The sequence below is a fragment of the Rattus norvegicus genome, chromosome 2, assembly GCF_021556685.1.
Source record: "Rattus norvegicus strain SHRSP/BbbUtx chromosome 2, alternate assembly SHRSP_T2T, whole genome shotgun sequence".
NCBI lineage: Eukaryota > Metazoa > Chordata > Mammalia > Rodentia > Muridae > Rattus > Rattus norvegicus.
In genome coordinates, this window is record NC_141535.1 from 244073938 (window position 1) to 244088991 (window position 15054).

General features: G+C 46.1%; 1 protein-coding gene across 1 annotated transcript in view; it reads right to left on the reverse strand.

Moving 5' to 3' along the window:
- The window catches only part of St6galnac5 (ST6 N-acetylgalactosaminide alpha-2,6-sialyltransferase 5), a 168225-nt gene that overhangs the window by 12588 nt on the left and 140583 nt on the right, over positions 1–15054 (reverse strand). Inside the window, 2 exon segments of the mRNA NM_001271361.2 lie at positions 7614–7721; positions 14168–14577. Coding sequence (NP_001258290.1) covers positions 7614–7721; positions 14168–14577 — 518 coding nt within the window.

Sequence of the window (15054 nt, forward strand, 5' to 3'; positions counted from 1 at the left end):
CAGCATAATGCATTTTGATGCTGTCACTGGGGCAGCACAACATTAATTCTCTCCAGCTTTCTGAACACTGACGGGTATGAAGTTTGGTAAGGGAGGGAGGGTGGGGGCTGGCACTCAAGCCCGTCTCTGGGGCTCCGATGCTGGCCTCCACCGACAGCTGCACAGACTATGAACTCAGCATTTGCTAATTACAGCTTTCATCCACCCGTGTCCTTCTATTTGACTTGCAATGAACGTTTTGAATCAAATCCTTTCTTTTTCCCTAAATTTACTTTTAATGTACCTCTGTCTGAATGCATGCGTTCTGTACGCTGGTGCCCACAGAGGCCTGAGGTGTTGGAGCGCTAGGGCTGGGGTTACAGGAGCTCGTGAGCCACCTGGTGTGGGTGCTGGAACTGAACTCAGGCTGTCTGGAAGAGCAGAACATGTTTCTCACCGCTAAGCCATCCCTCAGGCCTGCAATCAAATTCTTATCCCCGCCCCCCCAAGGGAAAGTCTTTTGAATTGTCAATGGACTGATTTATACTGAATATCCACCATGTTCTGGATGATAGCGAGATCTAAAGATACAAGTGAGGAGGCGTCGCCCCTCATCTCAAGGAACGGATGGGTAAATGAAGGAGCTGGAGAAGCCATGCGTGGGCTGCAGCAGAGGAGAGATACAGGAAGGCGGGGGGTGCCCCTCGGGGCTGTCTCAGGAGTGGAAGGGGCTGTTATGGTTAAAACAGGAAGGTGAAGGGTTAACAGCTTGGGCTCTTCGGGTGTGCAGATCTCTGTCCAATTCTACCTCCATCCCTTATCAGCTCTGAGACCTTGACTGGCCAGCTGCTACAGCTGAGGGCTCGGCTGTAAAATACTGGAACCAGCATTGTACTCCCGATTATCCCAAGAGTCGGCGAACAAGACCGTGTGTGTACTCCAAGTGCGGGGCTGGCTTGGGTGTGTGCATGGGAAATGGATGGAAGTCGTTCATCAGTTAGGAGGGGGCCAGCGGTTTCCAGGTAAAAGAAGAATGGACGAGAAGTAACTTCCATGCTGAGGGCAGGGCGGGTGTCTGCAGGGTCAGTTCTCTGACAAGACCCTCAGGATGGCTGACATAAATCTGTGGGTGCAGAAGACGGGACCAGAATAGTGTGCAGAAGGCACATCCTGAAGGGCTGCTGGGCTAAGCTAGAGAGAATGAATTCTGTTCTAAAAGCTTTGGGAAGCCCAAGAGCTGTGCCAAACAGTAAGGTCGGGACTGTGGCGTGCTCTATCAGTTCCGGAATATCTGAGCAGGGAAGCAACTGGGGTTAGCAAGAGTAGTGCGTGGTGACAGCAGAAATGGGCTCTGCAGAAGAGAGCTGTTGGCTGTTCCCACGGCTTATAGCTGGGGTCCATTCTCCCAGGTCTCTTGCAGTCCCCCATCTGCTGCCATAGCTGTTTCTATTCTGACCACCCCTTAGTGGTTTTTAAATACACATATGAAAGTAATCTTTACCTCCAAAGAGTCCATTTTCTTAATACTTTGAGGGCCCAGTAGAAACTTTCTTGTCAGTGAATGACTAGGCGAGGTCACTGTGGCCCGTGGGGTGGAATGAGACAGCCAGACACCCAGGAAGGCTCAGTGGAAGACAACCTACGCCAGCTTACACCTTACACCGCAACTTGGGAATTCATGGACTGCTCAGCTGTTTACCTCTCAAAGAGTTTAGCCCCAAATCCCTCTCTGACACCATGCAGAAGGCTGCTGATCCAGTCATGTGGGCTGCTACCTATGGAACTCAGAGCAGTGCTTTGTCTCTCTGTGCTTCTGCTTTCTGGTGACAAGGAAGTGACAGTTACACTCCCCTGAAAGCCCATGGACATAGTGTTTAGATTAGAAAGCAGCCCAACTGTGCCATGGACCAGAGAGTCTATTGAACTTCCATTAATTTACTTATTCCCTTTACATCCCAATCACAGCCCCCCTCCCAGTCCTCCCTCAGACAGCCTCTCCCCCACTCCCACTCCCCATTTCCTCTGAGGAGGTGGAGCGCCCCTGGGTACCAACCCACCCTGGCCCATCAAGTCACTGCAGGACTTGGCATATCCCCTCCCACTGAGGCCAGACAGAGTGGTTCAGTCAGGGGAACAGGAACCACACAGGCAGGCAACAGAGTCAGAAACAGTGCCTGCCTCCATTTGTTGGGGAACCTTCATGAAGACCAGGCTTCACTTCTGCTACAAATCCATAGGACAAATCAGCAACCTACAGACTAGGAAACGATCTTCACAAACCCTACATCCAATAGATGGCTAATATCTAAAATATATAGAGAACTTATAAACTTAGATACCAACAAACCAAAGAACCCAATTAAAAACACGGGGTACAGAAGTTAAACAGAGAATTCTCAACAGAAGAATCTCTAATGGCCAAGAAAAATTTAAATGTTCCATGTCCTTAGTTATCATGGAAATGCAAATCAAAACAACTCTAAGATTCTACTTTACACCCATTAGAATGGCTAAAATCAAAAACTCAAGTGACAGCACATTCTGGTGGAGCAAGGGGAACACTCCTCCATTGCTGGTGGGAGCGCAAACTTGTACAACTACTCTGGAAATCAATCTGGTGATTCCTCAGAAAATTCGGAATAGTTCTACCTCAAGACCCAGCTATACCACTCCTGGGCATATACTCAAACGATGCTCCAAATATAACAAGGACACATGCTCCACTATGTTCATAGCAGCCTTATTTATAATAGCCAGAAGCTGGAAAAAACCCAGATGCCCCTCAACTGAAATATGGATAAAGAAAATGTGGTCCACTCACACAATCGAATACTTCTCGGCTATTAAAAACAAGGACATCATGGAATTGGCAGGCAAATGGATGGAAAGAGAAAATATCCTGAATGAGGTAACCCAAACCCAGGAGGACATGCCTGCTATCAAACTTATTTGCCAGAGGACCTCTGGTTGCAGAGGAATCTTATGCAAGAGCCCATTCGCACACAGGTCTGGGAGTCTGTCCTTGGTCACATTGGCAGGGAGAGTCCTTACCCCAGGAATGCAAAAATTCCTCCAAGTTCAGTTCAAAACCAAGGATGGATATTTCAGAAAAACTCAGGGAGTCAGATGCCCTGACAGACAGTGAACATCTTCTGCACAGGCACTGCCTTTGTAACCTTCGACCTTTGTGAAATGGTTATGAAATGAAAGAAAGTGTCTGTGATTAACTAATGAGTAATTTCTTTTGAGGGCACCAGTTGTGTCTTAATCCAAAGCAGCTGATTTGTGAAAAAATGAGCATTTGCTGAGGTCTGCTGCCATGGTGAGTAGATGGAAAACCCACAGAAGCCAGAGAATGGTTAGTGTCTGAAGAGAGCCTTGTGATAGAGACCATGCAGCTGGCAGTCACCCGTGGCCAGTTCTCAACAGGACAGGAAGGAGACCCATCTTGTACTGAAGACCATGTCTGTTGTTCCTTCCCAGGACCCAGCTGCTATCTGTAGCTGAGATGTGCCCTTGGGGCATCTTTACAGTCTGTGTCCATGAGGGCTGCCCTGTTTTCAGACTAGTGAATATGTCCCCCTGTAACCACAGGGCTGTGCTGAGCTCCCACTGGTTTCTAGTGGACTCATTGCAAACTTTCAAGACCAGTGCTGATACCACTAGTGTTTTATAGACCTGACAGGTAAGATTCTGAGATACAGTCGTAGCCTGACCAAGGTCACCAAGGACTGGTGAAGGTCAAATAACTTTCCCAAGGTCACACCTCTCTTACAGGCAGAACTGGTTTATCTTATTCATAGACAGATTTCTTTTAAACCATTAAAGAAGGAATGGAGGACAGAGTCACCTCCCTGATGTTTAAAAGTACCTGCTGTATGAAGGACAGCAAACTCCACCACCCTATACCCTAGGGCTCCAAACATGGAATCAAACATACAAGACTTTCCATATGGAGGTCACCTTCTGGCCCATTCAGCCAGCTCATTGTCCACCACCAACACACAAACCAGGCCAAATCCTTTCTGACCCTTGTGGTAGATTACATCTTAACCCCTACCCCGTGAGGAGTATGTATGTTGTTGAGGTCTGTACTACTCCTTGGCTACTTTCAAAGTGAAGCCAAAGGCAGAATAGAACAGTTAGAGAAGGATAAAGTTATAGTTTTTTTTTTATTCTCTGAGAAAAATATTATTTTCAAAAAACATTTGATACTTAGATAAGGGTTGTAGGAAGTGCTATTTAATGGTCTCATGGTAGGTGGTGTTCTCTTGGACACTGTTAGCTTGATGTAGGCAAGGCTTGTTATGAGCGTCTGCGCTGACGAAGCTGAGTCTTTGAGTCTCTCAATGTAACTTGATAGTCTTTTGACACAACTGCAAGATAATGCTTGGGAGAATAGACTATTGTGTGTATCTTATACTCTTAGCTAAGATTAGGGTAAGGTTAGTGATAGATGACAGTGTCTCTGGTGCACCATCTGCAGCTCACTGTACTCACTATCACTCCCCACAGCACATGTCCACTTTTCAGATGGGGAAGCCAGGCTCAACGTCATGTGGTTGGGAACTGGTCCTTGTAGTTTAGTCAGTATATCTTGAACATAAGGGGCAGGAGGAGGTGCGAATATGTGTCTCTCCTCTTCTGAGGTGGTTAATATTGATTATTAACTTGATCGTATCTAGAATAACCTAGGAGGCAAACCTCTTGGTATATCTGTGAGGGAACTTTGAGCCTGCTTTAATTGAGATGGGAAGACTCTCCCTAAATGGGGATGGCATCATCCTATGTCTTGCATCCTTGAACTCTAAAAACAGGAGAGGGAACTGAGCACCTGGATCGGTCCCTGCTTCCTGACAGGATACAATGTGACCAGATGCCTCTGTTTCCTGACTGGATACAATGTGACTGGATCTGTCCCTGCTTCCTGACTGGATCTGGACACTGCCTTCCTTAGCGTGCTGCTGTTGGGCATTTTGCCATAGCAACAAGAAGTTTACAGCCACACCTTCTTGCCCCTCCCTGAACAGCCATGAACAAGTAGAGAAGATGGTCCCAGGAACCCAAGCCTTCCCTCCAGAGGCTCCTGGCACTTCACTTTCTGAGACAAAATTGTGACAGCACCCTTCTGAAAAGTCCTTGCTCAGAGCACCTTGGGCAGACAACTGCTGAACCTTTTCAGCGGCAGCTGAGTTGTGGAAGCCCAGAGCTGGAGGCAACATATGGCATGTTGACATTATCTTAATTTCCTTGTTAGCATCGTTCCATACATTGTCTCCGTCTGACCATACTAAGCTGTGAGGAACTAACTGTGATTAAGAGAAATGAAAGGTTAACTCGCCTCTCGTTTGCTTTCCATAATAAATGGAATATTTCCTGAACTCTTAAAGCCATTAACATTTCAATTTATTCATGCTTTTTCTTCCTGGCATCCTAATGGCAATATTACATAATTATATCTGTTCCGTAGCCATCAGCTTTGATGGCAATGCCTTGCAAATCTTTTGTTAGACTGTTGAGAGGAGGCAGCTCGCCTTTTATACCATTCCACCCACTTGTTGCACTTCAGTCATCCAACAGGGAAACAACGTCAGTGACGTAAGTGTTCAGGACCTGGACGAGGACCCTATCTAACACACCCATGCTCACTACGTACAAACACCGTTCCAGACACTTCACATATGCTAGCTTACTTAACCCACCCACGACACTCTGCGGTGGTTTCTGTTATCAACACCTCCACTTCTGCAAACGAGGAGGGCGAGACAGGGAGAGATGAGGTGGCTTGCTCAAGGTTGCTTTAAGTTCATCCACACTGAGTTTGGACCTTGCAGTCTGCTGAGGGATACCTTCATCTTCCAGGTTTCTAGGTCCATGCCTTTCCTTCTCCTGTGTGACTCGACCTTATATAGAGGAATCCTACCTCGCTGAGTACTGAGAATGTGGCAGAGTGGTAAGAGTGTGGCTTGCATGTCTGCCTGAGTTAACCTTGGAGTTTAGTTGTGTTTGGGGGACTAGAGGGGAGGGGCATCCAGGTATAGGGATGCATAACTATAATTCTGACAGTCTGGAGGCTGAGGCAGGAATGTGGCGAGTTTGAGACCAGCATGGGCTACACAGAGAGACCTTTAACCTTCTTTTAGAAAGCAAGAGGGAAGATCAGGTAGGATCTTTAAAAGGATCTGGTCACAAGGGCCGTAGTCCTCAACAGATTAATGGATTTGCGGATCCATGGATGGTCTTAAAGGTGGGCCTTTTATAAAAGCCCATTTCTGTCTCTTGTCTATGTCCTTCTCACAATGTATGATATCTGGTTTTGCTTCACCATGTCCATAGCATCTGACTGAAACAACTTAAGTGAGGGCTGATTTATTTCCGCTCCTGGAATCAGAAGGTTCAGTCATCATGGTGTGGAGGATGTGAGAGAGAAGGATAGCTCATGTCCTGGGGTTCAGGAAACAGAGAAGGGAACACTCAGACCCCAGAGGCCTCCTTTTATCTACCTGGATCACAGCCCATGAGATTGTGCTGACCTTCTAAGTTAGTCTACACAGGGGCATACCCTCAGACACACACTCAGAGCTGTACCCGATTCTAATAGGTCAACCTGATGGAGATTAATCTCCACAGCACGTTACATCACTCATCACAGTCCCTCAGTCTTGGTCAGGCCTGCCTCTAGAGCCCTGAGTTGAATAAACTCTAAGTCTTCACAAGCTCCCCCAGTGTGTGGCAGTCAGCTCTAGCAGCAGAGAGATGACTAACAGAGATGTGTTTAAGTACCTTTCCTCATTCTTGCATTGTATGTTCAAAGTATAATCTTCCTAAAGACCATTGACCTTTGAGGCACTGTCAGTTTTAAAATGAGCAAGAAGGAAGTTACACATACATCTTTGCCAGCAAGATACACACAACTCCTGCACAGGTTTGACCATTTGAGCATCAGGAGCGAAGTCAAGAGGAGACCATGTGCATTTCTGAAAATCAAGGTGCTCTCAGAATTGATTGACCTCAGGATTCTCTCCATGCCTGTGCTTTCAGTAGGCGACCTTCCACAATTCAAGCCCTTGAAAAGAGCTCAGTGCTTCTGTGGACACTTTGTATTTTCTGCCTGGGCACAGGTCAGGAAGGGACCTCCTGGTATCAAGCGGCAGAGGCGTGGTTACGTGATAGAGCTAAACAATCATGTCTGTGGTTTTGTCCTAGGAATGCGAACCAAGGCTAGAATGTGGTAAGAGAGACTTGGAGGAATATTATAATTTCCGGAAATTGCCCCATGAATTCATTTAAACATTACAGCATTTCTTCCAAATGGAAAGGAAACATAATTCTTAATGCCCGTTCATTATCAATATTGTGCCAATTACTGCATTACTTTTGGCTTATAAATATTCTGAGAATAAATGAAGCCCATAAGATAGATTAATTCTTCAGGAGTACAAACAAAAACCTTCAATATTTTATATCACATAATTAAATGCTGTTTGCTGTTTCTAGAGCCAGGGCTCGGGACATGCTAATTAATTGCTCGGAGAAGGTGCATTGACATGTTTTGTGGTTGATGTTCAGAATCAGATGATTTCTAAGCCCTAAATGGCTCTGCTGATGAAGTCCATCCACGGAATCACTCCTACCTGCAGAAGTCTGGGGGCACCATGCCGTAAACATCGATCCTGTCACAGAGCTCCAGAGCAATTGTCATGGTGAACCAGCCAGTGCTCAGCCAAGTGTTGGAGATCTTCCTGGAAGGAACAAGGGTGAAGTCTGCACTCTGGTGAAGCAGTCCGAGGTTCATAACCATGCTGGAGCTGACTATAAACAAATACCCCCACCCCTAACTCACACATGCACATATGCACACACATGCACATATGCTCACACATGCACATATGCTCACACATGCACATATGCTCACACATGCACATATGCACACACATGCACATATGCTCATACATGCATATATGCATGCACTCATATACACACACCCAAACAGTGCACCCACATGCACATATGTGTACATATACATATGTACATGCACATATGCACACATATACATATGTACATACACATGCACATATGCACACCACCCACATACCCAAACACACCAACACAGTGCACCCCACATGCACACACGTGTACACACACACACATATGCACATATATAGACATATGCAAACACATGCACACATATGTATACACATATGCACTCACATGTGCACCCCACATGCAATATGCATGCATACATGCACATAAACACACACATATCCACATATACCCACACACATTCACATGTGTGTACATACATGCACTCAGGCACATAGGCAAACACTCATACATGCACTTTATCTCACTCTCTCCCATTTGGTAAACATTAGAATTTTGCTAAACCAAAATCTCTTCTAGTACATTCAGAACTAATGTTGATGCTTAAAGGATTTCTACAACATTAAAGATAATCATTATTTGAATGCTTAGGTGTGTGTTGCCATAGCTCAGCTATAAGATGACAACAATATCCATGTGGCCATTGGTTATTAATGAGAATGTTTGACTAGAAACTCTCCCTGTGTCCCTAAACAAGCTGAATTACAAATAATTTATGGATAAACATTTAGGTCTTGCTACCTCTTTTTCATCTATCTATTAATCTACCCACTTATCTATCATCTATACATGTATGTATGCATGTGTGTATACATGTATGTGTATGTGTGTATGTATGCATATATATGCATGCACATATGCAGTGTGTGTATACATGTATCTAACACATCTATCTTCTCATATTTATCACCATCATTTGTTACTTATCTATCATTAATCAATTGCATTCTGTCATCAGTATATTACCATCTATTCCTTATTAATCATTAATCTATCATCTTTCTAGACATTCATACATTTATTATGTATGTATATATGTATCTGTCCAACTGTCCATCCATCCATCCATCCATCCATCCATCCATCCATCCATAGGTGAGAGGTCTCAAAGCACATTAAGAACACCAGCGTCTGACTGAATTTCTTTTCTTAGGAGGAGCACATGTGTTTGGGAGGAGTGGAGGAAGAGAGCCAGAGGGATGCTTGCATCTAATAAAGCCTTTACTTTTTCCTTCCCTAAGGTCATTCAGAGCTTTCTGAAATGTCTGAGTCTCAAACCGACAAGTTTAAGGAAATGCATCTGTGCATTCTGCCATTCATTAACATGTCCATTCTTCAGACCTCTGAGTGGAGGCTGCACAAGCCACCCAGCCCCAGGAGACCAGTGGAGACACATAGGCAAGGTCTGATTTGAGTCCTGAGAATGACTCACTGGTCTCCATGCTCCACTGCTGTGGGTGTTAATTTCAGTTCTCCTGGGATTGCTGCCTTTTCTTTCTCCAGTGCCATGGCATGCCTCATTAGCCAGCTCCAAACACCTTATCCCCAAGGTCAGACTGTCTGACTTTGCCCAGCCACAGAGCTGTGTGTGAGGTGAATAGCAGAGCAGTAGAGATGCACTGTAGATCTCCACACTTTGAGAAGGAAGACTTAAACAGTTTGCTTCATTCCCCTTCATGCAGGGATAGGGAATATTTTAAAGGAGGCTTTTGCCTTGTCGACATCCTGACAGACATGGGTGGGTTTCAGTTTCAAGTTTGAGTCTTAAGCCTTTAATATGTCTCCCTCCACTCCACAGCTTCCTGACCAAGCTTCTCAAAGCCCCTGCAGATGAGGGTACTGAGAGTTCGACACTCTCCTGTTTCTGTCACACGAAGCTGGATAATCTGAGGCGGGTTGCTGCTGATCTCTGAGCCGCAGTCTCCTATCTACAAAGTAGATACTACATGCTCTGTCCTCTGGTCACTTGAAAACATCAGAAAATATCCACGAAAGGGATGGGGGAGGTGCTGTTGGTGATCCATAGAGATCCCTTTCTTCTCTCCTGGGTGCTAGGGTGGTGAACAAGGTAAATAATTTAGCATTTATTTACTTCAGTGCTGTTTAGTACCCAGGAAGAAAATCCTTCCAACCCTCTGGCACTGGGGTCTGATGGAGGAGGGGCATCAGGTGCTGGGTCTGATGGAGGAGGGGCATCAGGTGCTGGGTCTGATGGAGGAGGTGCATCAGTAGCCAGGGCAGCATTTATAAAGTACAGAAGCTTCTGGCTTTTGTAGGTATTACTATATCCCTTCCCTCTCACTTTCATAAGGCTTGGGGCTAGAGGGGTTGGGAAGGATCAGAGCCAACTGAATGAGAAGGGAAGAGGAGGAAAAGCCTTCATTAACGAGGGCCGTGCTCATACCTCCGCTGTGTTAATGTACTGGCAGTTCTTCCCAGACTAGTCTGACGGAGCCTAAGAAAAACACAGCCCTCACAGAGATCCCTGAGTGATCTGGGAATCAATGGTCCCACCATATCTTCTGGTTTCCATTTCCAGGAAACACCAACCAGGTCTTCTTTGCCTGCGATGCCACAGCCTAGAACACAGGAGGAAGTGGAGCCACAGGAAGTGGCTCTGCAGGTAGAGGCGGGAAGAATACAAAGTGGAGGACTGGAGGGACTGAAGCGAGGTGCTCTTGTAAGTGCCACTTAAAATTCCCCAGACTTCCTAAATAATAGTCCTCGGATCACGCACAACAGGAACGCAACTGCTTTGTTCTGTCTGCCTGAAAGGATCAGAACTCTTTTCTTTTTCTCCAACAAAGGAATATCTACTGTTTTTACAGTTAATCAGCTGTAATGAGAGAATATGAAGAGCTGTCATGTGCTTATTAGAGAAAATTAGCAGATATTCTTTTATATGATGAAGTAACACACTGGGCTGATAACGCCATAGTGCACACTAAATTACAATTAAAGGCCTTTCTGCTCTGCCAGAATCTCATTTATAATCTCAGTGGAATATTCTTCCTGCAGTTATTTCATTTATGCTTCCTTTATGTAATTACTATAATATTGGTTCTGAATCATATTTTCCTAATGTGCCCTTATTCAATTATAAAGTTATTTTCAAGTACAGTTACTTTCTAATATCAAAGAACGTGATTTGGCCATCCCTGTCATCTGCCCTGCTTCTTAATTGCAGAGTGTCCACGAGCCATGTTCATCCCTGCTTTTAAGGGCAAAATTTGCTATAAATCAAAATCTCCCGACTTGGCCCATTTCTTAAAAAATATTATCCTGAGCCGAATGTTCCAGTGACAAGTTTGGTTTGGATAGAAATCCAACTCTTTATGTGCCTTCAACATATGCGCTCGTATTGTTGGATTTTCCCTGCTTACACACAAGGAATATTTTTCAACCCAAATGTTCCGGGTTTCCGTCAAATGGAAATCTGTTCTGGAAGGTTGTTTCTGTCTCTCAGTCTAAGAATAAGGATGAGTAAGAACACTGAGTCAATATCAGGCCAGCTCTTTAAAGACAACCTCCTAAGGTAAGAGATGCAAGGTCCCCTCGGAAGGGTTGATAAGTGTTGGCGTGCTCCAAGGTCATAGGTGAGATTGCCCAAGCAGGGCAGAGTGGGTGATAATTGAGGTGCATGTGCAGAAAGAGGCCCAAGAGCTCAGCCGCAAAGGCTTGGCTCACTTCCTGCAGCCGGACTAATAAAGATGCTCTGAGCAGATGGCTTTCGTTGGTCAGACTAAGGGAGGGGCTAAGAGATGCCTTGTGTGAGACTGTTCCTTGGGGATCTCGAGTGGTCAAAGGGTGGGATGGCTTAGTCTCCAGGCCCCTGCGGAGGTGCAGGAGGAGTGTGCAGTTGTCTTTGTGAACCCTGCACCAGGGTTTTGGGAAGACTTACTTTTAATGAACAATCATTAAACAAAAAGGAGAGAGTGCATTCTCTATGGTTCAGATGGTTTAAAGGTTTTTTTTTTTGGAATTTCTGAGCAGCAACATTTAATTGTAAATGGCTCCTTGTTTGTCCATCCCGTATAAAATGTGTTCTTGGTGAAAGAACCTGTAAACATTCAGGGCTCCTTCCCGTTGCTGTCACAGGGTTGACCATGTGTCCCTGTGACCTGATCCACGGCTGGGTTAGAGATTGACTAGGTTAGCCACAGATCTGGGCTTTGCTAGTTTGTAGGATTGTTGGGCTAGCCTTGGGTCTGTTAGCTAGCCATAAGTGTGGACTCTGCTATCCGTGAGTGCGATGGACTAGTCATGGGTGTGTTTGTCTAACTCCAGCTCTTCTAGTCAAGCTGTAGACCCACTAAGCTGGTAGGCATGGGTCTGGACTGTGGTAGCCACAGTTCTGTTGTGTCTTCCCAGGAAAGAGGCTGCCGCAGTGTGGACAGAAGTGCTGCTTCCTTCCTAGGGCCCACTAATGTCAGGCGGAGCCCTCAAACTGCTGTAAAGTTCCCAAGGTTGAAAAACACAGCTCTTTTGTCCAAAGGATTTGGGGACACTGGACTTCGCTTCCCAATCATGTGTTCCTAAGCTAGCCAAATAGTAGGTTAGGTACTTTCTGGCCTTTATTTTACCTAACAAATCTCTTTAGAGTTAAGATAAGACACCGAGTAACAGTTCTTCATAGGAAGTGCATTAGACCACTAAGTGTACGTCAATTATAACAGTATATGCTTTAGAAATTAATTATGACATCAGACTGATGATCCGTAGTCGCTGTCCCTTACTTCCACAGAAGTGTGAGGTCATCGAGTCTCTAAGGACATGGCTGACGTTCCAGCCCAGAGCTGTGTGTCCAGGCCACCCCTCTGAGGCTTCCGGCTCCGTTCAGTTCATGATCCTTTTCCCTTTCGACCTTACTTATGCCACATGCTCAGATGTCCTCAATGTACCCACAGGACACCTTTCTACAGTTCCCCCAGCATACCCTCTCCCTGGTCCTTTGGTCCCTTGGGAGGACTTCTATCCCTCCCAGATCTTTCCATACTTGTAGAAATACTGTCCAGGGTCTCAGTCGGAACTATCTTTGGGAGAAAGTCTTTTGACCACAGATTTTTTTTTTTCAAAAATCTGCAACTTATAGTGAGAAATACACTAGGACAATAACTTCATTCAGGTGTGTGTGTGTGTGTGTTTCATTTCACTTTTAGAGCATGCAATGCAGTGGATCTTAAGGTGTTCACAGTTACAACCCTTACTATTCACTTTAGAACATTTTCACATCTAAGCAAACTATCCCGTGTCTGCTCATCCACACATGCATTCGTCATCATCATCACGTGAAAAGTTCTGAATTGGTATGTTGTTTTATTCTCAGACAGGCGCCATTACTGAAGAATCTTTCTGAATACACTGACTTCACGCCCTATCATCAAATCTCCACAAATGTCTACTTTATGTGCATGTGTGCTTTGCTTACATGTATGTGTATGCACCATGTGCAGGCCTGGTGCCCAAAGAGCCAAGAAGAGTGTTACACCCCCTCGTGCTAGAGTTACAGAGGGTTGTAAGCCACTGTGTACAAACTGAACCCAGGTCCTGCCAGCGCAGCCAGTGCTCTCAATGCTCTCAACCGTGGAGCAGTCTCCCCACCCCGTTATCTACTCTTGATGAGCACTTTGGAAAACATGGCTCTAGACCGTGGTTTGTCTCCTGCTATATAAGTTACAGCTCCGTCTTCTCTCTGTCACTGCTTGGTGAATGTCTAAGAATGTATGGACTGGAGGGTGGACTCTTGCTTTTGACTGTCCTGAGAGACACAGCACGGTACAGTACTGACCAAGTTGTAGGTTTTCAGTGATGGGCAGTTGACCATGACTGGGTATCTTTGAAAGGGAAAAATATCTCTCTCTCTCTCTCTCTCTTTCTCTGTGTGTGTGTGTGTGTCTGTCTGTCTTTCTGTCTCTGTGTGTGTGTCTGACTCTGTCTCTGTGCGTGTGTGTCTCTGTCTCTGTGTATGTGCTCATGTGTGTGCACATTCTCTCTCTCTCTGTGTGTGTGTCTGTCTGTCTGTCTGTCTCTGTGTGTGTCTGACTCTGTCTCTCTGTGTGTGTGTCTGTCTCTGTGTGTGTGCTCATGTGTGTGCACATTCTCTCTCTCTCTTTCTCTCTGTCTCTGTGTGCATGTTTCTGTCTCTGTGTGTGTGCTCATGTGTGTGCACATTCTCTCTCTCTTTATCTATCTATCACATGAGCCACGAGCTCACCAACACAGACCCTCAGCTTTGGCTTGTCCCAAGTCCGTCCCCAGCACACATCCCCACCGCTGCCCCCTGCTTCCCGCCTGTGCCCTGTACCTGTCTTTGCCAGTCTCCTGCTTGAAGAGCTCATCGAACTGCAGCATCTTGTGGCGCGTGATCATGAAGGCCTTCAGCCGCGGCAGCACTTGGCTGAGGAGCTGCAGGTTATTGTACACCTGGCCCTTGCCATCCCGCCGCATGTAGCTGCTGGGGCCCCAGAAGATGAACACGGTGCCCTGGCTCACGTTGAGCAGGTCATGGCGGTTGCGGAGGATCCTCTGGATGCTGGAATGTGCGATGACTCGCAGGCTTGTGCGGTTGCCCACGTCAAGCCCGTAGCCTCGGGTGGGGGCGTCATTCATACGGATAACACACTCTGTCTGGTCGATGTGGGGGCCCTGCTGACTATGCAGCAGGTGCCCCGAGCTGGTCACCAGGGCACAATCCTTGCAATGCATTTTCAAGGGCTGCAAGGCAGGGGGAGGAGAAAGATGGTGTCAGCCACAGCCTTTACCTCCTCTGGAATCACCAGGTTCATCCCTCCTTTTACACCCCCTCCCTCTGGCATCACCAGGTTACATCCCTGTCTTTAGATGCCTTCTCCCTCTTTTTACACCCCCCACCCCACCTGATTTACACCTGATTATATCCATCTGGTCCGTTGCAACTACACTGACCCTTGCTTTCTTTAAAACTGCGGATAGAGGGTGTTAGACTCAGGAGAAAGGGCTGGTGTTGATCTGTCTGCCACTGGCTACACTTAGATACCAGTGTGGACATGTGAAGCCAGCAAGGTGAAGACTGTTGTATGCTCAGTTAGCTGAGAGACGGGAAGTCACGAAGGCTGACTTTCAAAACTAGGTCTTTCTGAATCCAAAGCTGGCCCCAAGGCAGAGCAAAGTCTCTTGTGCAAATTGTGAGACCCTGTGTTTGCAACCCTGGTT